Below are 22353 nucleotides of genomic sequence, written 5' to 3' on the forward strand. Positions count from 1 at the left end.
CACTCAGTGTTTGCTTGCTGGTTTATCACTGTCAGTAAGGCTGGGATTAAGTCACGTGTTCACGGATTCCGTGATTTTAGTAGAGAACATTGAACTTTACCAGCACAACTTGATATTCCACTTTAGCAAAAACAAACCAAAAAAAGCGTTTTTTTCAGTTTAGGTAATGATGTTGAACTAGCCCGGTTGCCTTACTTTGCAATGTAGCCTTTCACACTTTAAATCAATTGACAGTGCTGAAAAAATTGACACATACATGCAGTGCAACTCTACTGTCCGATTTTGTCAACCTGCAGCTGCATTTTTCAATGCCTGTCGGGTCTTTGACTCAAATCAAGCGACCGAGAGACGTGTTTGAGGCTATTCTACCGTTTGCAGCACAGCGTGAATACGGTGCTTACTACGAAATTGTGAGAAATGAAATGCGACAATGTTTACCAGTTTTAGAACTGGTAAACATTGTCGCGATTCCCAGCTCTTGCTGTAATCATTTTCTGTGTACAAAAATGTACTTGGGGATGACTGGCACTGCAGAAAGGCATCAAACATGTACAGCATGTTGTAGCAGAATAATATGTTAACAAACAAACCAAAACGTAAAATAACTGCAAACTACCACAGCAGAAGCAACAGGTGCACACAGAGACAGTCCTTTTGAACTTCAAACGTAATTTTTTGAAGCTATGTAAAACCTAAAGTTTTGAGGTTGAATATTTCAGTCCAGATTTGATAGCACTTACCAGATTCTAAAGCACTCTTCATTACTAATATTTAAATCCAGCATAAATACAATTCCAAATTAAAATAAATAAATAAATCAGTGTTGAAGTATTTTTTATTGGGTTTTTTAAATGTCTAAATGCCATGTTTTTACACTTACCAAAATTATAGATTGAACAACAAAAATGAGGTAATTGGCTTGCCAGAGCATAAAAACCTTTTAATGTCTAGGGGCTAGCAGCCACATACTATTTTCTCCTTTCAGAAGTTGGCATCTCTGATTTAACCAGTGAAACTAACAAGTTTGGGGAATGTGAAAACTACTGTGAGTATTCCAGTTTTAGTTTGATATTTATGCTGTTCAGAATGTGTTTTTTATTTTGTCATTACAACGGTAGATGGTCAGTATCCATGGTGATAGTATTATCTAGCTGCTGCCTTCTGGGTAGGGTTTAAAAACATAATCTTAAACCGAAGGGACGCTAGTCTGCATGTTGCTAGAAAAATGTAGAAAGGGCTACTTTGTTGTAGAAAGTGATGTGTAAGCTACAAGTTTCTGGCAAGTTTGTTGCAAGCAAATGTATTAAAGGAAAAACATAATCTTTGAACAGGCTATTCTATGAAGATAGGATACAACATTGACAATTCTAGGATGCCAAACGTTACGCCATGCTTGGAGCAGTTGCTCCAGTCCTGAACGTCCAACAGGAGCCCCACTGGGTGCAAATGCCACAAATATAAGAACGTATGTGTCGAGTGCATTTTGGAAAAGGGTATTTTCTTATCAGCGTGTGCCAATTCTTACACTAGTTCAGTTACTAGTGCCCTCTTCTGGTATATGGGCATACTTGCCAACATTTGGTAACTGCTTGGCTGGACACCTACAATAGGGAGGGCAGTGAGATGTTGCAGCAATGTAAATAAATGATATGAGCAGCACAGCAGAACTTCACAAAGTATCATCTGAATTGATGTAAATTGTGATGCAGTTTTACAGTTTGTTAATCCTGGGCAAAACCTATTATAAATTGCACAGTTGATGCCAAGCTACCAGATTAGAGGACTTCTACATATTACCAATAAGATTTAATCTTTGTTGAATCCCTGACTGAACCCGCCAGCTCGTTGTGGTTCCTTACCACGGCACAACGAGTTTCTGAGGTGCACGTTACTGTTTCTGTGCATCTTAATGACGCAGAAAGGGCAGCACATACAAGAGAGAATTGTGATGAATTCCCAGAAAACGTTGGGTCATGGGACACATGGTGGGGATTTGGGACTGTCATGTAGGGACTGGTGACGTGGGTCCTGTCTGAGCCCCTCTCATTCCCGACCTGTGCTTCACACAGACTTTGACTGTTGCCATGTTATTTCACAGACTACTGGGGGCAGGGCTCAATTGGGCACCTTTTCCAAACGACATGTGCAGTCTGTGTTAGGCTCCAGAAAATGAAGAGGAATACAATTCTCTTTGAGTGAAGTACTGCTCGTGATACCCTGTAAAAAGTGCCAGCACTGCAACCACCAGGGGGCCTCCTTTTTTTTTTTACTTGTTTCTATGGTTTTATATAAACTTTCCAGACAAACTTTTTGCCATAGCAGCCAATGGCTCTTGGCCCAAAAAAATTGCTTGCCAAATCCAATTATTGGGTGCCACTTTAGGAGCAAGTTGGTTGTTATCATATTCAACTGCTTAAAACACAACAACTTGCTAAGACACTAAAGTGATACTAAAACAGCAACTTAATGTTTGTGCTCCCTTGTTTGTTGACTCATTCTGCTGAATGGTTAACCTATGCATCAGAGAATGCAATGAACTTGGCATGTTTTATATTTTAGATATTTTGAGAGTGTTGTGCATGGAATCGGTGACTGCACCTTTAATTGTGTACAATGTAATCTGGAGAACTAGCATGCTGCAGCTCCCATGCTCAGTGTTAGTTAGTGAAGTCCTGATCTGAGAACATGTAACACAGCCAGCTCTTATGTTTACTGTTTATTTACTCGGTAAAAACAAGTTAACGTGTCAGTGAGTTTGTGCCTGTTGTTTTAAATACACTATAGTAATCACACTGTCATATATTTTTAGATATTTCCAGATCATTATTTTTCATTACCACAGTCTGAGAGCCAGGCCTAAATTAAGTGAATGACAATTTTTGTACTGCAGTGCAAGTAAGCTGCAGTGCATTTAATTTAATTCCCTAAAAGTTTTTTTTTTTGTCAGTAATACACTTCCTAATAACAGTCCCAAGTATTTCTATCGGGTTTGGCGATTCTTTTTATTTATTTTTTTATTTTATTTTTATTTTTTAAAAATACATTTTTTTTAAATTATGGATTTTTTTTGTAGTACTGTAGTTGCAGCAGTACCTCCAAACTGTAAATTTAAGGATGTTGGAAATGGTGGTTTGAATAGTTACATACCAAACTAAATTACTCAATCTTAAATGTATACATAAATAAAGCAAATTATTTCATTGTGGCATCCTTTAAATGTGAACTACAATGTGAACTACAAGAATTTAGTGATGGAGTACGCCAGAGAAAAATCCCCCTCACTCATCCCAGTCATTCTTTTACTTTTCTTTCTTTGATTTTCTCTTTCTGTGTCAGTCCAAACACACGCAGTTGTTGCTTAGGTCTACTTTGCTTTTTATAGTGTGTTCAATTGTTAAAGTTCCTGATTGCACCACTAAATAAATCTGGTTTCAGTGGGTCTTAACACAGGACCCCATTGCACTGTCATCCGAATCGCTTTTGCGAATATGTTAATGATGGGGCAGACGCTCTATAACGGGGCAAGACATGTCTTCAGAATACCATTTCAGTGCAGTATTTTTTTTATTTTATTTATTTATTTATTTATTTATTTATTTTTTTACATCTAGCTCCATTAATGCGCCACAGAATCAGGGACAAGCATCGTTTGCCCTTGCACTCGCATTTGCGCTGTGATCAGAGTGCAGCCCTAAGAGTTTGTTTGTAGACAGTAAGAGATTAAGATGTTTAAGTTTTTTAAAACATACTTTTCATGTCATTTCCTTGAGAAACTATACAAAATAGGTAGTAAATGAAAAAATGATTTAAATCATATTTTAAATCCGTGATTTCAATAGGCTTGGTTTAAATCAGCCAACCCTGATTTCTGTGCATTCTGCTTTCACCGTTCTTGAGAAATAAACTCTGTTTTCTCTGCAGCAGCTGTCCCTGGCCTCATGTTTACTGTTTTTCATTATGGTAACGCCTTAAATTACCGTGCCTGCTTCTTTCGCTGAAGAAATATTATCAGCTCATCTAACGAGGGAAGCTGCTGTGCTATTAAGTCATCCTCAAACTCCTGAAGGTAAACCATGTAACTGAATCTATAATATCTGGGATAGATGCAGCTGCTAAAGAAGATGCAACAAACAATAGAAATTGGTTAGTGAAAACTTTATTTATGCACCCTGCAATCTGACTGGCGAAAGACAACATATTGGAATTCATAAAGAAAATGTATTTTGGCTTGAGCACTGTAACCTTTTCCAGTCTTTTCATTTTCATTTAAAGTAGGAGGCAGAGTGGTATGGGAGTCCTCCCCCAGCGCAGGTGCAGGGGGGTATGGGGGTCCTCACTGAAAATGAATTTCAGGGTTTTGTAGAGGTCTAAGTCCTGCATATCCTGGGCCTAAACATCTGCCTTAGTAGGGCACCAAAATCCTAAATAAGTGTATAACTTTGTTATTTTTCTTTTAAGATTTTAGGTGTCCAGGTTTAAAGAGCAAGTAAAAGTTACGTATATGTATCTATGAAAAGTAATTACAAAAAAATGTATTTATAGAAGTTTTAAACCACAAAGTTGTCTTGTCACCAAAGTCCAAGACAAAGTTTTTCAATAATTTTACACACAGAAAAAAAATGGTGAAAGAAAGACGGAACAAGACAACAATGAAACAGAGAAATTATATTTTAGGCATAAAACAATGTCATTATATAGATACCATAATACTAAGTGAGACAAGAGAAAAATGTGAAGCAATTTCTAAATTAGACATAAGATAAGAAGCAGTATTAATTGGTAGTACATTTGAATACATAAAAGGTAAGCCAGAAGCTGTGTTTTGTTTTCTGTTTTTTCATGTATTCCATATTTTCTTTTGCATTTTATACAACATCCCCCCCACACACACACACAAAGAAACCGATTTTAATTTCTAAAAATATTCATGGAACCACCAGTCCTTGCATTTATTTTTAGTCTTCTAAGATTCTGAGTATCTGTACTTTCCCATGGCGCCGTTTCTCATTAACTACAGAGTCCGAGAATGAGCAAGTGTCAGTCGAACTGTCAGCGGTTGTTGAATTACTTCAATCTCTGAAAACATTTCTGGATGAGATTCGTGATCATTTTGATTTAGAAAACCGTGCAACGGAAACTGCAGTGCTGAAGAAATATTGAGATGAAGAGTGACGGCAGAGACGACCACCCAGTGCTCTGCAGGATCACGATTCCCCCAGTGTAACTAAAGTTTTATTACAGGGCAGAGATTTCGTGTCCATGTTTTCCTAAAGATTTTGGATACTCTTTTAACAGATTGCTTGCACCGATCAAAAGCTTATGTTACTGTGCATAACTTGTTTGGCTTCTTTACCGACTTTCAGAACATGTCAGAATATGACATCAAAAACAAAGCTGCTACACTCGTGCAAACCTATCCTGATCTGGATGAATATTTCCCCATCAGAAATGCTCCAGTTTACTAAATTTGTTTTTGGCAAGGACAAGAGAACAGCATTTGACCACCTTCCTTATCGTGAATTCTCAAATGATTTCCACGTTTCCGAATGTCACCACTGCTCTGTGCATTTACCTATCCTTAATGTGCACTAATTGTTCTGGAGAGCGATCATTCTCGTGCATGGGACTCATTAACCCTTTGACGTCTAGGTAGAATGACCATATTTGGGCTTGAATATGATCACTTTGTGTTTAGCGCTTGTAGTTTGGCAACCTTACATCAGAAATTAAAAACCAATATATCTATAGAAAGGTCTTTAGTATTATAATGTATTTTTATAATGTAAGCTGCACCGCCCAAAAAGCTATTGAAAAATGTATAATAAATATTTTTAAACTGCCAATTTCGACCCCTTTCCAAGTTGGACCTGAAAAAATTATCAGCATATGACCGATGCAAAACTTTGAGGATTTGAAATAAAATAAATAAATAAATAATAATAAAAAAAAATCAGATTTCAAATATCTTCTACTATTGAGGAGCTACAAGATTTTGTCCGAGCCGTGGTCTGTATGCCAAAATTCCCAAAAACTGCCTTATTTTCAGAACTGTCAGCTATTTTATGAAAGTAGTCCAGAGTAAGCAAAATATCACAAAGTACATTCCCAAATCTTAGGTAAAACCTTTTATGGTAATGTATGAAAAAAACAAGGGAAAATGAAGTTGTTTTTATTAAAAGTAGTGGCAACTGTGGGACAAATTGAACAGGATAACTAAACATTTATAGCAACTATTTTATATAGCATCTTGCCATACCTGTAAAAACAAATAAAAAACAAGGTTAAAAACATGAATTTTAACACTGGTGGATACCTACCGTCTCAGATGTTTCATCAACATGCCCAGCTAACATATCTGTCCATTCCCTTTCAACCCAATCCATCTACAGCCTGGTGACCAGCAATCCGGTGCGTTGCGACACTGTACAGCGGTGTTTGGTGGGCAAGGAGTGTGCCTGGTCTGCATCTGTGGTGGCCATACTATAAAAGAAAGACAAACAATTATGCATACATACAAATCAATTAGGAATACATAAAAAGGTATTTTGAATATGCAAAAAACATATCAAACAATGAATACTGTAAACAGTGATGGGATGGGGCTCATCTGGAACAGCTTCTTCCTCTTCATTTCTACCCTCTTCTGTCATCAGCTGCTCATCCAGCTGGTCCTCCTCCAGATGATCCATCCCCTCATGGTCCTCAAGGAAAACGGTGTTGATATCCTTGATCAAGTGGTTTTCTGGTGGTCTTCAGGGACTCCATCAGTTTCTTGTAGCTTCTTCCAGCCATCTTTCAAACCTGCAAACTCCACACCCACACACTAAACAATTCAACAATCAATCAATCAATCAATCAATCAGTCAAGCAATTCATTTTTATATAGAGCCTTTCATGGTAATGCCATGCTAAAGCGCTTTACAGGAAAAATACAAACAATACAAATTACAATGTCATAACAAACTAAAAACAGGATTACAAAATTACTATTTGCCTCAAAAAAAGTGTATAAATTATGTATTGTGTATTGAATTATAATTTCACAGACCATTACCTTAAAGAGCTGTAGATCAGGCATCTGTTCTGTTGTGGACGCTGACATTTCTGGAACATTCTGAGTTGTATTACTCGATAAAAACTTAAATATGCGCTGGTAGACGCGTTTCCTGTGTGTCACTTTGACGTGTATCATCAAAATTTGCACATTATTTTATTTATTTATTTATTTATTTATTTATTTATTTTTTTAATTCAATGACAAGGCTCAGAAACACTTTCCCCCACGGCTTATTTTTGTCGTGAGACATCTCGCAAGAGAGAGCGAGCGTCATTGGGGCTAAAGCACCCAAATTAGAATGGCTCGGTGTCAGAGGGTTAAGAGTGAACTGAGAGCCACCATGAACCACGATCACCTAAATAGCCATGCCATCATGTCCACGGAATGTGTAATACTCAGAAAACAGGATTTTACTGACATTATTAGAGACTTGTGATGTAAGGTTTACTTAGAGGTGATTAGGAAAATTTGAGTAACTTGCTGTTTAGTTTTAAGATTGTGGTATTGAGCACTTTCTAACATTTCAATATTCCTAACATTGTCTTTTAAATGTTCTTTTCATATTAATCCAGTTATTAAAAGTTGTGTATTTAAGTCACTAGATGGTGCTGTTCACGTTTAAACAATGGAGTGGTTATTTGATTCTGGTGTCGGTCATAGTTTCCTTCAACGTTGCCTTTTACATTGTTATAACAGTATTCATGGGGGAGGGGGTCTGGCCTGGTCCCTTGTCCCTTGTCCAGGGGCTCATAATACCAAAATCCAGCCCTGTCATTTGTGTTCAATCAGATTGTGACTGTCCTTCAGTTTAATACATGGGATTTGCAGTCTTTTCTTTTCTTTACAGTCTGACATCATAGCACAGTCCTAGATATTGACACGTTTTTAAAGGAAGAAGCAGCATTTTTTTTGTTACAGGTGCCAATGGCGCTTAACTTTGCAATTTTAAAACTAAAATAAATTGCCTCATTGATCACCATTTTAGTCAGTCTGGAGACCTGTAAGTGTTTCTTTGTTAGTTGTAGGATTATTTTTTAATTTATTCTGTCTATTTTAATTTTAAACTTATTTTAAAACCAATGATTGAGTTAAGGTAAGGAAATTCCATTATTTTTATTACAATCCAAGAGATATTCTCTACTGCATGTAAATGTAATTTGGATACCCCTATTTTAATACCTCTACAGAACCTCAGTGAACTAGATCTGCTTTGAAGTTGTTCAGTATTAATTAAGCCTATAAATGAATAACTATGAACTTTGAATAATGTATGTAGTTTTCCCTCTATTGATACAGAATGGGATGAAATACGTAGTTTTCCCTAAATGAATATGACCTTGGTTACAATTTGCATTTGTATAGGTGGTTGATATATCTTGTTTGCAATTAATGCATTAGGCAGTATTTGTGATAAGAGGAATTTGAATTAAGAGATCAGTTTTGAATAACTATTGATGGTTTAAAAAGTTCTTACTATTCTGTGATGCTCATTAACTAACAAAGGTAAGACACAGAAATGAAGATTACATTTTTTTGTACCACATGCTAAAGGATTTTGTGGCACACAAAGTAGATAAGAAATTGATATGAGAATAATAAAGAATTGTATACAGTAATACATAGGCATCTAGTGATACATTTTAGTCTGATGTCTGTGGATTAAACTGTAGAGCAGTCTTAATTAACTGTCCACAGGAGCGTGACCGCAAATCTGTCTGGCAGAACAAACAGCTTACAAACTAATTAATGGACTCAGCAACCATTACTGGACGGGTATTGAAACCACCTAGTACTGCACATGAGCAGGTTTGGACACATTTCTTTTTTTTGGGGGGGGGGGGGGGGGCAGTAGGCAAAACACAAAAACAGGAAAGCTTGTCAGATATCATTATGATGGGGTTAACAAATTTGACTTATTAGCTTTTTGTGACTTCAGTAGTTCAGAATTAGAATTGCTTATTGGAGGTTTATCGCTGACTGTAGAGGGGTACTTTGGAATGTAGTGTGCATGTACATGTTAACCCAGTGTAAATACAGCCAATCCATCACACATGCAGCTGTTGCTGTCAAAAAGATGTGTTTGCTTCTCCTTACTGAGATATTTTTGTAGTTTGTGACGCAAGAACCTTAGCATTATTGCCATTTCCTTTCCAGAAGTTTTTTTTTTTTTTTTTTTAATACTCCTAGTTTTAGCATGAAGTATTAACTACTGTACTAAACTATGAGAGAAATAGGCTAGATGTTGACAGTCTAAATGTGAAAAAGCTCATGACACCCACTTAAATTATTTAATGAATTCTGAGGCAGGGTGACAGGCAGCTCTTCTCCTAGCTACAAAACTGTTTAGAATCAAAATCTTAAACACAAAGAGAATGCTTTTTATAGGAATGCCATTTAAAAAAAATAATAAAAAAAAAAAAAAATTCTGCCATTAAATTGAATGTCACATCCTCCTAAAGTAGTTTTAACACACAGATTTACTGCTGCGCATGTTCTGTGTGTGACGAACGGATTGTCTTCAGGTGTCATTTTGCTCCCCATGACAGGATACTGAATGATCCTTCATGGTATACGGTTGTTGTTGTTCGCCCCAGTAAATCGCGAGCCACAACAAGGCGAATAAAAACCGCTTCAGTATTTTGTTTATATCGCAAGCAGCATTCCCACTAAGCTTTTTAGATACTGAGAAATTTGCTGTTTTGACTGAGAGGGCCTTTTCGCCAGGCATTAACCTATTTAATATATTATTTCTGTTGTATTATACAATTTTTAAACAAAATTCAAACAAGTATCAACAATTTTACAATTTACTTTAAATTTGAACAAGACATATATTGTGGCTCTGCCTCCTGAATCATCCTCAGATTATATATATATATAATCTAATATAAAAATACATTTTTACGAAGAGTGTATTTAAGCTTCATGAAGCCTGTTTGAGATCTTGTTATAAATGCAACCCTGTCAGTAGACTGCATGCTTAACTGGTGGTCTGCATAGAATTGCTTTATACTACTGTATAAAATACTGGCATCTGCACTGCCTTCAGTTGTAACCATCTTTAGGGCTACTGACTTTCAATTTTTGGGAATAGCAAATTCAGTTTTTTCCCCACATTTTATCATTGCATTAATTAATGAAAACTTGCATTTGAATGTTGATAGTTAAAATAAGTAAAATAATAAATATTACCACAATTATTTATTTTTATACAGCCAAAAGTAACATACCTGAAGACACTTCAAGCCTGTCAATGTTTATCACTGGCTCATTGCTGGCATTAAAATAAGCAGGAAAACCTAAGAATAATATTACAAGAGTTCAGAAAACAAATGTGCAGCACTGTTGTGAGAATCATATTTACAGTCTTCCACTACCAATGTAGTTCAGCCTACAAATTCAGGTGTTTTGAAAAGCGACCCACCTCAGGATGTGGGTTGACACTCTTTGACCCAGGTTGAGCGAGACAAAATGCACGACGGCCGTTCGTGAGCTGACGCAATAACAAACAGCCACGCCTGTGTGAAGGTTTCACTTCTGCAAGGAACATTTCTGTTTATTCTGTTTAGCCATATTTTTGTTGCTTGACAACACCGTGAGCCAGATTGCAGCAGCATGGAAGCGTCAGTAACAAGCTGCTTCCGGGGCATTGATACGCAGTGTGAAATCACGTACCCGACCCGCATGACACCGGGTCCTGACCCGGGTAGATCATGCCAGCGTGAAAGGGTCTTTACTTTGGGGAAGCCCCACCTGAGTGCAGTCCACTACCTTAGTTTTTCAGCATAGAAGAATATAGTCCTTTTTTCTTTTGCTGAAACATTGCATTTTTTTTCTTTGTTGGTGCAGCTGCCATGTTGAGTTTCAGCAGACACGTGGTTGAAGTCACATGATGAATAAACTCAACTTGCACATGGTATTCAATTATATATTATACACTTAAATGTATTTTCGACTAATATTTTGATTACATTTTTACCAGTTTCAAAACGGTTGATGTTGATATTTCTGAAATGGAAATAAAACAAAAACCATAAAAATGAGTTTTGTAATTAGAATTTGTTTACTGGAGTATTTCTACTTCTAAATAATGCAGAAAAATTGTTCTTCACTTGTTAGTATTCAATTATACGACAAGTTCAAAATTGTAAAGTTCATGAGCAGCACTCTTCTGACTCTATGAATCGCCAGACGCCTGCTTCGCCCACCCTGCACTAGTAGATTCGCTGGCACCCGAGCAAGCTCTGAACGAATGTGACCTGCATTTTTACATAGGGAAATCAGAGAATCAGCTGCAAGACATACACACATATGCTTATGTTAATGCTTTGCAAGAATGCTGTCAAGATGATAGGTTTACCTTGATGTTGGATTCTTGATTTCAAGGTTGATATTTGATAATAACTTGCGACAGTTAGTAAAGTTAGTGTGAAGGTTGTTGCCAGTTATTGTGAAAAATGTACGTATTTTAACCTTGGAGGGAACGATGATCACATGTATATATTTAAATAAATAGCAACACAATTTTACCTTTTTTCTTTTTTTTTTAAATGTTAAACTATTCCCTGAATTTAATTTACCTGACAGATCTTTACTTTCATTGCCAACAGACCTACGCTTTTGATGCAGATTCATTTAGAGTCTTGTTTATGGCCACTTCACAAGTGTCTTTTTAGATGGAACCTTGAGTTCAGTCTGTCAATTTGCAGCCTCTCTGTTTCCTACCGTTAGGTTAGATCTGGTGGTTGGAAATGCCCTGGGCTGTGTGAGTCATCCACTTCCCTTTTAAAACCATTATACGATACTTGTGAGGACACCCTTTGGGAATCTGCTATTTTAGTCTGTGACTCAAATGTTTTTTCCCAGAAATGGGGAACTTAACAGATATGTTCGTGGGACAGACTGAGATTTTGAAATGCAGATTGGCCTCTCTGTTTAACAGTAGCTGTGTGGGCCACAAAGGAATGTGTGAAATTCCTGAAACATTCCCAGCATGTTGACAGTCTTGATGAACAGATTTTTATTTAATTTTTTGGAACACTGGTAAAAATCATTTAATGTAAAATGAATTGAGTAAAAAAAAAAAAAAAAAAAAAAAGAAAACATTCAAAATGTGTGTGGTGTGTTTTAAAAAAAAAATTATTATATAATAATGTTTCTGCACTAAATGCTTTTAAGTGTACAGTATCAATGCCCATAACGAACAACATGACAGTGTATTCCGCCTCCTGAATTGCCTTAGACAAGCCAAGTGCTCAGATTGCCCAACGCCTGCATGCATATCAATATGACAGAGTATTATAATTTTATCACGCAATGAAATACAGTAGCTAGTTTCTCACTAGTAATAGCAGACCAGAATCAAATCAATGGGAAAGCATATTCAGTGTACAAGTGACATAATGTAATTTGTCTTGAACTAGGCGCTCTGTCTTGTGGGTTTTTAGTAGGGTTGACCGTGCTCTGGCTTTGCTCCGGCTCCGGTAGCTCAGCTCCAGCTCCAGGCTGGCTCCAGAGCTGTTGGAGACTCCCTGCTCCAGCTCCAGGCTGGCTCCAGAGCTGATGGAGACCCCCCTGCTCCAGCTCCAGGCTGGCTCCAGAGCTGATGGAGACCCCCTGCTCCAGCTCCAGGCTGGCTCCAGAGCTGATGGAGTCCCCCCTGCTCCAGCTCCAGGCTGGCTCCAGAGCTGATGGAGACCCCCCTGCTCCAGCTCCAGGCTGGCTCCAGAGCTGATGGAGACCCCCCTGCTCCAGCTCCAGGCTGGCTCCAGAGCTGATGGAGACCCCCTGCTCCAGCTCCAGGCTGGCTCCAGAGCTGATGGAGACCCCCCTGCTCCAGCTCCAGGCTGGCTCCAGAGCTGATGGAGACCCCCCTGCTCCAGCTCCAGGCTGGCTCCAGAGCTGATGGAGTCCCCCCTGCTCCAGCTCCAGGCTGGCTCCAGAGCTGATGGGGACCCCCCTGCTCCAGCTCCAGGCTGGCTCCAGAGCTGATGGGGACCCCCCTGCTCCAGCTCCAGGCTGGCTCCAGAGCTGATGGGGACCCCCCTGCTCCAGCTCCAGGCTGGCTCCAGAGCTGATGGGGACCCCCCTGCTCCAGCTCCAGGCTGGCTCCAGAGCTGATGGAGACCCCCCTGCTCGAGCTCCAGGCTGGCTCCAGAGCTGATGGAGACCCCCTGCTCCAGCAGCTCCTGAGCTGCTCCGTTGCAGCTCCACACTGCTGCTCCAGCTCCGGCTCCAGAACCACTAAAACCTCTGATTAGTAATGTGTGTTCTTGACTATCATAGTAACAGCCTGTTTCTGTTTTCTTTTAATTATTCAATCAGGTGAAATGTGTTTTTTTAAGAAAATCTAGTTTTTAAGCTTTTTTTTTTTATTTTCCTTCAATTTAAACACATTTCTATGAATCTAGACTATAATCTTGTATATTAGGCGCTGTCCAAAATCATCAACTTTTTTTGAAAGCCTACAAAGCATGCACTTGGGTGGGTGGGTCGAGGGCAGTGCACGGATTGTGATAAAACAAATGAGGACATTTTTATATAGCTTGAAGTATTCCCATGCCTTAAATAAAATGTAACCTTTTGACCTAAGTAGGCCTACAAGAATTAAGATCACGCTGTGTACGCTTCCTGCTATTATCCGCAGCCCGCAAAGTGGGGAGTGGATACTAAAATGATGCTTTCATTTTTCACACTCCATAGCTCACAAACTAAATGGGTTTTGGTGGTCGTTGTCACAGGTAGATTAAGGCATATACGAGGATTGTGGGAAACTTTTTTGACCTCCAGGTCAAGGTCGAATCCTAAAAAACATTGATAGTTTAAATTGTTGTTCTTTACAGTATATGTAGCCTATATAGTTACCAGACTAACATTCACGCTAAGTAATGCTTTGTAGTTGGTTTCTGGCTGAAAAAACTTAAATAAAATACCCCTATATTTATTATTCGTAAGAAAATAGTATTAACCAGGCAAATTATTGTTCAAATGCAGCATTGATGCGCGGTTAGTTACAAAACTGCCTCTGCGATGTCTCTGCTCTGTCTCTCTCTCTTTGGCAGCTTGGCATTACCTCAGGTCCTCCTCCATAGCTCGCTTGATCAAATCCTTGACTGCATTTTTAACCAGTGTATGCTTACAATAAGAATTTATTGGACATTGTTATAGTGTGTTGTGTTTTTTTTTTACTGTACTGTATAGGTCGAAGTTATAATATGCAATGTTTAACAGTAAGTGGCTATAAAAGTTAATGTCACACTATATATTTTTTTCTACAGAAATGTTTTTACTAGTACAAATGCAAGTATTATTTTTGTGTTACTGTTGTAAAACAAATGTATAAATTGCTGACAAGCACACAATATAATACTATGTTATTCTTTGTATTCATTTTCTGTAGTAAATGCAACAAGTAAACAATACCTGTTCATTTTTGAACATTTATAATTTTATAAAGCAGTTTAAATATAGGCCCTATGTCTTGTTCTAGTCGTTTACAATAGCTTACCTGCACTATTATCCGTATCGGATGATATGGGTAGGTAACCATCGGCTAATTATCTATATATCTATATCTATATATATATATATATATATATATATATAAACATAAACATGTATTTACTACTTCTGTCTGTCAAAAAATTAGTACAGGTTGGGCTGCGCATGCAACACTAGCTGCCAAATACTTTAGAGATGTGATCTCTGCACACATGCAAAGTTACAATGGCAAGGATTATTAAAAGATATGCGTTGTCTACTTTGTTTTTTAACCGTCACTACTGTGGCATCCTTTGTTTGGTAATTAACTCCACAAGGGTAAAGTAAGGCCTTTCTTAATTCTAGGATACCTAAATACATGGATAGAATCAGTGTTCTATAAAGTATAGTATCTAGTATATGTTACGTATTACTATAATATACATTAGGGCCTATACATTTCATTCAGCAGTCTGTCTGGCCCACACTACATTGTGGACATAACTGCAGACTTTGTACCAGTCTTCACCACGCTTTTATTTTATTATTCAATCCTAGCCTCCCATGTATGTTTCGGATTACATTTGACTAATCTTTCACACCCTGTCCTCTTGCGACACAGCACTGGGTTTCATGGCTGCAGATACCGGAATACATGATTCTAGTTGATAATTTTGGACGACCCCTCGTATCAACAGAAATATTATGTAGATTAAAGTACTTCTGAATTTGCATTTAGGTATTGTATTTTATTTATTTATTTATTTATTTATTTATTTATTTATTTTGTTAATTTAAATGTTTTGAACTGAATAATTCAGGAATACATTTTTAAAATGTGGAAAGCAGGAAATGGTGGAGCTGCTCCGGAACCTTAGCTCCAGCTTTGCTCCGACTCCAGCTCCACTCTCCTCCGACCTCCGGCAGCTCCAGCTCCAGCTCCGCTCCGACCTCCGGCAGCTCCAGCTCCAGCTCCGCTCCGACCTCCGGCATCCCCAGCTCCAGCTCCGCTCCGACCTCCGGCATCCCCAGCTCCAGCTCCGCTCCGACCTCCGACATCCCCAGCTCTGACTCCAGCTCCGACCTCCGGCATCCCCAGCTCTGACTCCAGCTCCGCTCCCCTCCGACTCCAGCATCTCCAGCTCCGCTCCGACCTCCAGCATCCCCAGCTCCGACTCCAGCATCCCCAGCTCCAGCTCCGTTCCGACTCCAGCATCCCCAGCTCCAGCTCCGTTCCGACTCCAGCATCCCCAGCTCCAGCTCCGTTCCGACTCCAGCATCCCCAGCTCCAGCTCCAGCTCCGTTCCGACTCCAGCATCCCCAGCTCCAGCTCCGTTCCGACTCCAGCATCCCCAGCTCCAGCTCCGTTCCGACTCCAGCACCCCCAGCTCCAGCTCCAGCTCCGTTCCGGCGTCATGAAAACTGGGACGCTCCAATCCAGCTCCATGCCCCAGAGCTGGCTCTAGGGCTCCGGAGCCAAAACATGGCCAACCGTAGTTTTTAGCTTCTAACATTTAAGCAGATTTCAATTCATAGATCTGTTTCTAAATATTTACATTCAACATCAGGAGGTGGATCGCTCACCTATTTTCTTTGTGTGTAAAATCCCTCTCTTGGATTATTTACATGGTGCTGTAAAGGCTATGTTCCAGTATTGCAGATTAGCATGCCAATACAATGTTTAGACATGTTTTGTAAATTGTTGGCTTGAAGGGATTCAAAGGAAATGCAGTAGCCTTGTTTCACAGTGTAACTTACTCTTCCAAGAATGTTTCACCAGGGACGTTGTGTGTGTTCATTCACAATATTTTGTTTTAAGTTAAAAGCAAGAAATGTACTTGATAATGAATGGCTGACTACAAGACTTTCGGGAAGGCCAATCAATATTACCATTTGGAATAAGCTTGTAGCATCCCATTTAGATACCTGTTTGAAACCACTACTGTAATTTGAATTTCCTGCAAAAAACATTGAGTTTCCTGTTTTAAATTAAACAAAAATATACAGATTAGCTCTGATCTTTCACAAATTCAGAAATGTCCCTTTTGAGATATTTACAGGCCACTCAACATGTACTGATAAGTACTTCATCCAATGAGCCCCAGTTTTGGGAAACCAAATGTGCTATTTTGTGAAATGCAGTCGTTTTTAATTGTTGACGTTAATCTAGCAAGTTTTTAAAAGATTTCTGCAGTAGGCATGCTGAACAAAGTACTGTAAGCGCTTCAGGCTACAACTGAGATGGCAAAGGAAAATGACTCGCACACTGGAATGCTAGTTTTTGTCTTTGTTACATACAGTAGGCTCTTTTTTTTGTAATATAATAAATTGTACTCGTAGGCTGCACTTTTTAATCCATAGGAAGTATTAAAGCTGTAAATCTAAGACTTGTTTTTATCCTTTTAAACCTTTTGAAGCCTTAAGTTGTCATATCAATCCCCCATGGTATCTTTTAGTTACCAGAACACCCACCGCTAGACTTTGTGTACTTTTAGAATGTATGTTCACAAAGATTACATTTCCACTTGTCCAGTACTCCAGTAAGTGTAAGCATAAATACAATTCCTGTTGAGCTGCTCAAAGCTGAAGTGTGTGTTACTACAGTAACTTATCCAAAATTATTTTAAAATCACTATCAAATTAGGAGACAGTTAATTACATTACTTTCAATTCTGAAATACTTTGATCTTAACTAGGAAATGCCTCACAAAGGATATAATGGACGGTGTGTGGTGAGGCTGGCATGAACACAGTTAAGAAACTGCTGGACCTCATCAGTAGCCTGCGTAGAAAGCAGAGCTCTGTTCGTCAGAAAAGCCAATAAGGCGGAGAGATTTATTTGAGTCTTGCAGTAAGGAAAAAATATTGAAGCTTACTCACAGAGTCTTTATGGTCAAGCTGATTAGTCATGTAGTTGGCACAGATCATGTGTCTGGGAAACCTGCCCAAAAGGCAGTTTTGTTCTTTGGGACGGGGAGAGGGGATTGGATAGCTCTGAGATCTGAGCGCCTCATCTGGATGGAATTATAGCAGGCAAGTCTTATTGGGTAGTCCTGATTCATTGTGGAGGAGAGAGCTTCTTGCTCTGTCGTGGAGTTATGCAGCAGAGTTGCTGAAGTGATGCTGATTAGTGTTTTGCTGATCTGCCTGATTCCTGCTCTAAATGCAAAAATTCATAGTTTTATGGCTCCAATGGGGACGCCTGAGAGGATGATTCTATAAAGTGAAAGGATTGCTTTACATAAAATGAAGCAGAGGGGGGAAGCCTACAGAACAGCAGAAACAAGGTGAAAGAAAAGGGCCTGGATCTTACTAAAGACATTTCTGTGTTTTTTTTTTTAATAAATGTTTTTGTTAACTGAAGAATAATAAACCTTCCGTCTTTGTTCCATTGCTGCATACCAATATAGGCATCCGAGTGATTAAAATACTTCAACTGGAGAGGATCTGATGCAATAATTCATGCTTTCACACAGCTGTTCATTCACCAGCACAAGCAGCGCATACCAATCTAGGATGATTTTGCTGTAGTGCACACCTCCCCCTCTTTCCAGTCATCAGGATACCTGCAGTGGCTGCTGTAACTGCATCTTCAGTGAAAAGGGGCGCTTCAGCATAGGCTTGTCGAGCATGAGGTAGTATAGCTGTCAGAATCTCTCGTGGAGACTGAAAAATGGTAAACTTTGTACTGCTGTAGCAGGATTCCCACTGGAGCACATGGTCTGACCTGTCTGTACTTCATGAAAACGCTGTTGCAGTTGCCTGGTAACTCATGCAGAGCAGAAGCAGTACAGGGCTCTACGCTAAGAAACACCGGAGGAGGAATTTGCCTTCAGAGCCCTCTGCAAGCCACTGGACAGCCAATGCTTTCTGATAATCAAGTAAGACTTGGAATGATGTTCTGAAGAACGTATGCTTGAGGAGTGACCTTTTCTAAAATCCTTCAGCCTAGGACTTTGGGACCTCTGTATTTTGCTTGTGTGAGACTACTGTACCAGCACCTTGCTCCACTCCTGCAGTTTCTGTGTCACATGGACTGCTGCTTTACTCTGCTATGTGCAAAGCACTATCCTGTCGCTTGCAACAGTGATTGCTGTGTGTGGTTCTCAAAGGCAATGCGATCAGCAGTGTCGCTGTTTGATCTTGCATGGCTGCGCTCACTCAGTGAAAAGAATTCTCATGTATGCTAACGATCAGATGAGTCGAGCTTTTTTTTAATGTGCCTGGTTTTTACATGTAAACGGAGAAAACAGGAAGCCTATTGTTGGAGTCAGCGCAATTGCTGGATGCAGTTAATTGTGAGCCAAATTGCTTGTTTCAGCAGCCTTTGGATGAATGGGGAGTTCAGTGGATCTAAATATTGTCTTCACCAGCCTCAAGTAAACGATCGGCACATTGGAATATTGTTTTTGTTTTCCCATTGGGTTAAAATTTTTTAAATAATTTAATGGGTGCATGTTAATGATTTCCTATTTGAATCATTCTGCTACTGCTGTATACTTGAACCAGTGATGTGAATTTCTACTATATCATGCCCTCTGGCATTTATAAGGCATCTGTCTGACGGCTCCCTTTGTACCTTGTTACTGGAGCAGTGCAGCGGAAGGTTTGGAACATTTATAGGGTTGTTTTGAAAGGGGATCGAATGAGCCGTGTGTGTATTGTGGTCTTAGAGGAGGTGGAAGAGGATCCCTCCACTTCTGTTTCGAAAGTTCCTCTGGACAGTTTTCTACCTGCATCACATTTACGTACTCGGGATGTAAAGGTGAGATTTGGCTTTCTTTTTTCCTTCTTTTTTTTTTATTTCCTTGCTGGATATATTTGATTTCTCAATGCTCATGATTTTTTTGGCCTAATTGTACATTTCTTGTGTGGAAATCTTAAATGTAGGGGGAAAAAAAAAAAACTTAAGAATTGTGAGTGTAGTGGTTTAAATGGCGGCTCGGGCTTCTGCAGGCCTTGTGTGTTGTGGAAATATAGCATTGTAAAATGCATTGACAATTTGTACAGTTCAATGATATAACATACTGTACAGTAGCTTCCACCCTTCCTTTCCTGTAGGCCAAAAATAAGTTAAACAGTTTAAATTCAAATGATATGGACAGTGAAGACTGGCAGATGTTTGTATTTCAAGAAAATGGGCTGTATTGTGAAGGCATAATTGGTATGCTGGTTTATTTATTTTTTGTAAGAGTTGGCAGAACGTTGGCACCATTTCTTGGGTATTTCACGACATGTTTTAAAGTATCTAGAAGTAAGAATATAAAAGTTATATTTAAATGCCTATTCTCAAGAATGTGACCTGTTGCAACCTCAAATGCTTGTTTTAACTCGGTAGATTTGAAGTATACCCTATTTTTCTGAAACCAGACGCCTATTGCTCATGTTGTTAATTTCCTCAAATGAATGATGGTGACATATTTTATTTAATTCTGCCAATGAGGATAATGCTCACCATTCTGTTTTTGCTATGTTTTCAGCCACCACTGGTGCAAGCTATATTTAATGTGGATCCTGATGAAGTTCGATCCCTTATATTCAAGAAAGAAGATGTAAATGTACAGGTAATACTACTTTTTTTAATGTATTTATTTATTTTATTAAACTGTCTGTTAAAGTATTTTTGGATTATTGAACAAACATTCTCTATCTTTCTATCTCTCTATCAATAAATAGTCTGGAATATCTGGGAAATTCACTATACAACAATTTAAATTGACTGAGGATATAATTTCTGTTTACAAATCCCAGCTCATACACAGACTGTGTACCCTAGAGCAGGCCATTAGTCTTCCCATGTGCCTCGGTCTCATTCAGCTGTGGAGCTGGATAACAGCAGGAGGGGACCCCATTGTATTTTGAGGAGTTGCATTTGAAACCCCAGGGCACAGCATGGACAACATCTGGGGGGGGGGGGGGGAGGAATTATCCTAAAATCTCGTCTGAGATGATGTACACACATCATTCTCACATTCTGAGGTGGGGTCCTGATATGGTGTGTTTTATGGAAAAGAACCTTGTCATATCTCATTTAGGTGCTCCTATGTACATCCTTTCAAAAATTGTATATAAAATCGAATTTAGGGAAGGAATACAACTTGAATGAAGCTATTCCAGTTTCTCCTGACAGTATATCTAAGCTGTTACAGGGTTTAAAGGGATATGTTTGCATATAAATTAGTTCCAAGCTTCTGAATTTTTATACAAGCTTTCATTTGTGCCATCTCTGGCAATTAGTACAATGTCCAAAGCTAGTTTGTGTGTGTGTGTGTGTGTGTGTGTGTGTGTGTGTGTGTGTAGGAGAGCATTATATACAAGAATGCGGAACCACCTATCAAATATAAGAAATAAAGTAAATGAACCAATAGTTCAGCACTTTACAAGGAACAGACACACCATGGATGACCTAAAGTTTGTGGTTTTAGAAAACACAATTAACGAATGTATGTATAGGAAAGTAAAATACATGGATAAATAGACTAGATACAATGAAACCTGAAGGTTTAAATACAAACTTTCCCTTGACAAAGGTATGTTAAATATACCGAAACATTGGGAAGTTGGCTCTTTGAGCAAAAACTTCATTGATGCTGATGCAGTAGAATAAACAGTTATTTTATTATTTTCTGTGTGTTGCATAAGGTCCCGAGCAGGCAATTCAATTCAGCCTAAAACAGCAAAATTATTTAAATTTAAAGGAACACAAACAGGAAGCTTGTATTAAAAATAAAACCGTTTTTGTAAAACAGACAGTTGTAGCCTTGTGTGAATATGCTAGAAAGAATCTCGGATGTTAACAGAATAACTTTGAACAAAATTAGCCATCAACTTCTGTGCAAACAGAATGTCAATTTGAAAAAGCATGTGGTGCTGAAAAGCTTTTCTTTGCAGGCTTCCTCCTTTCACCTGTCAACAGATCATTTAAAAATTCCAAATGGATTTCAGAACACTGCTCTAAATAATTAAGGGAGCTGTATATTCAGAGAGCTGTATAAAGTGTGTCGGTGATAACAATATAGAAATCTTCTTGTATTCCGGGAAAGGGAATCCCAAATGTCCACTTTCCACACCAAACCTATTGACCATAAAACTGTATGGTATGTGAACACAATGCACACCAACATAGGCCTGGCATCGATTATTTAGATTAGAAATACAGCAAGAGTGCCTGTATATGTGATTTAATACACACCCCTCTAAAAATACTTTAATGGTTTGGAAAGTGAAATTGTGTTGAACCTGTTGGCAGTGCCTCCAGGTCAGATTAGATTTATTATTTTGAGGGTCGTGGGTTCAATCCCAGGTAGGGGGGACACTGCTGCTGTACCCTTGAGCAAGGTACTTTACGTCTGCTAAGAAATTAAATAAATAAATAATACACATACATGTTTGCACTTGTAGCACAGTGTGGTATAGCTTTTTTTCCTGACAGGTTTTATGACAAAGTTGTTGCATTTTTGTTGATTTCAAAGGACTGTTAGCTTCAGGTTAATTGACCTAGTGTTTATTGTTAAATAGTTAAGGTGGATTCATGGTAGTTCCATCTTTATCTTCCTTATTGAAGCCTTTTAATAGTACCATATTGCTGACCATAGTGATAGTTTTGAAAAAAACACTGCAGATGTTTTGTAAAAATGTAACTGCTCATTCTTTCCAGGCCAACCAGTAAGGTGAATTCATTTTCTAAAAATATGTTTTCTGTAGCCTTTGACATTTGATCTCTGAGGCCACTTAGCTGTGTTTCTTTGAACAGCTGACGTTGTCAAAGGTTTGTTCCCAGTGTCAGTTTGCAGGGAAATCACTGTTGTTGTGGAGGT

At 38.7% G+C, this 22353-nt stretch overlaps 1 protein-coding gene across 2 annotated transcripts in view; it reads left to right on the forward strand.

Moving 5' to 3' along the window:
- The window catches only part of LOC117400290 (serine/threonine-protein phosphatase 6 regulatory ankyrin repeat subunit A), a 60383-nt gene that overhangs the window by 1865 nt on the left and 36165 nt on the right, over positions 1 to 22353 (forward strand). Inside the window, exons 1-2 of one of the 2 annotated variants that reach the window (XM_034000027.3) lie at positions 19010 to 19301; positions 20017 to 20100. In XM_034000027.3, the coding sequence (XP_033855918.1) occupies positions 19182 to 19301; positions 20017 to 20100 (204 nt within the window). In that variant the 5' untranslated portion in view covers positions 19010 to 19181. Of the gene's footprint in view, positions 1 to 19009; positions 19302 to 20016; positions 20101 to 22353 lie in introns of those variants that run through there. The other variant, XM_059021616.1, reaches the window with a different exon arrangement.

Source organism: Acipenser ruthenus, chromosome 4, assembly GCF_902713425.1.
Source record: "Acipenser ruthenus chromosome 4, fAciRut3.2 maternal haplotype, whole genome shotgun sequence".
In the NCBI taxonomy this organism is placed as follows: domain Eukaryota; kingdom Metazoa; phylum Chordata; class Actinopteri; order Acipenseriformes; family Acipenseridae; genus Acipenser; species Acipenser ruthenus.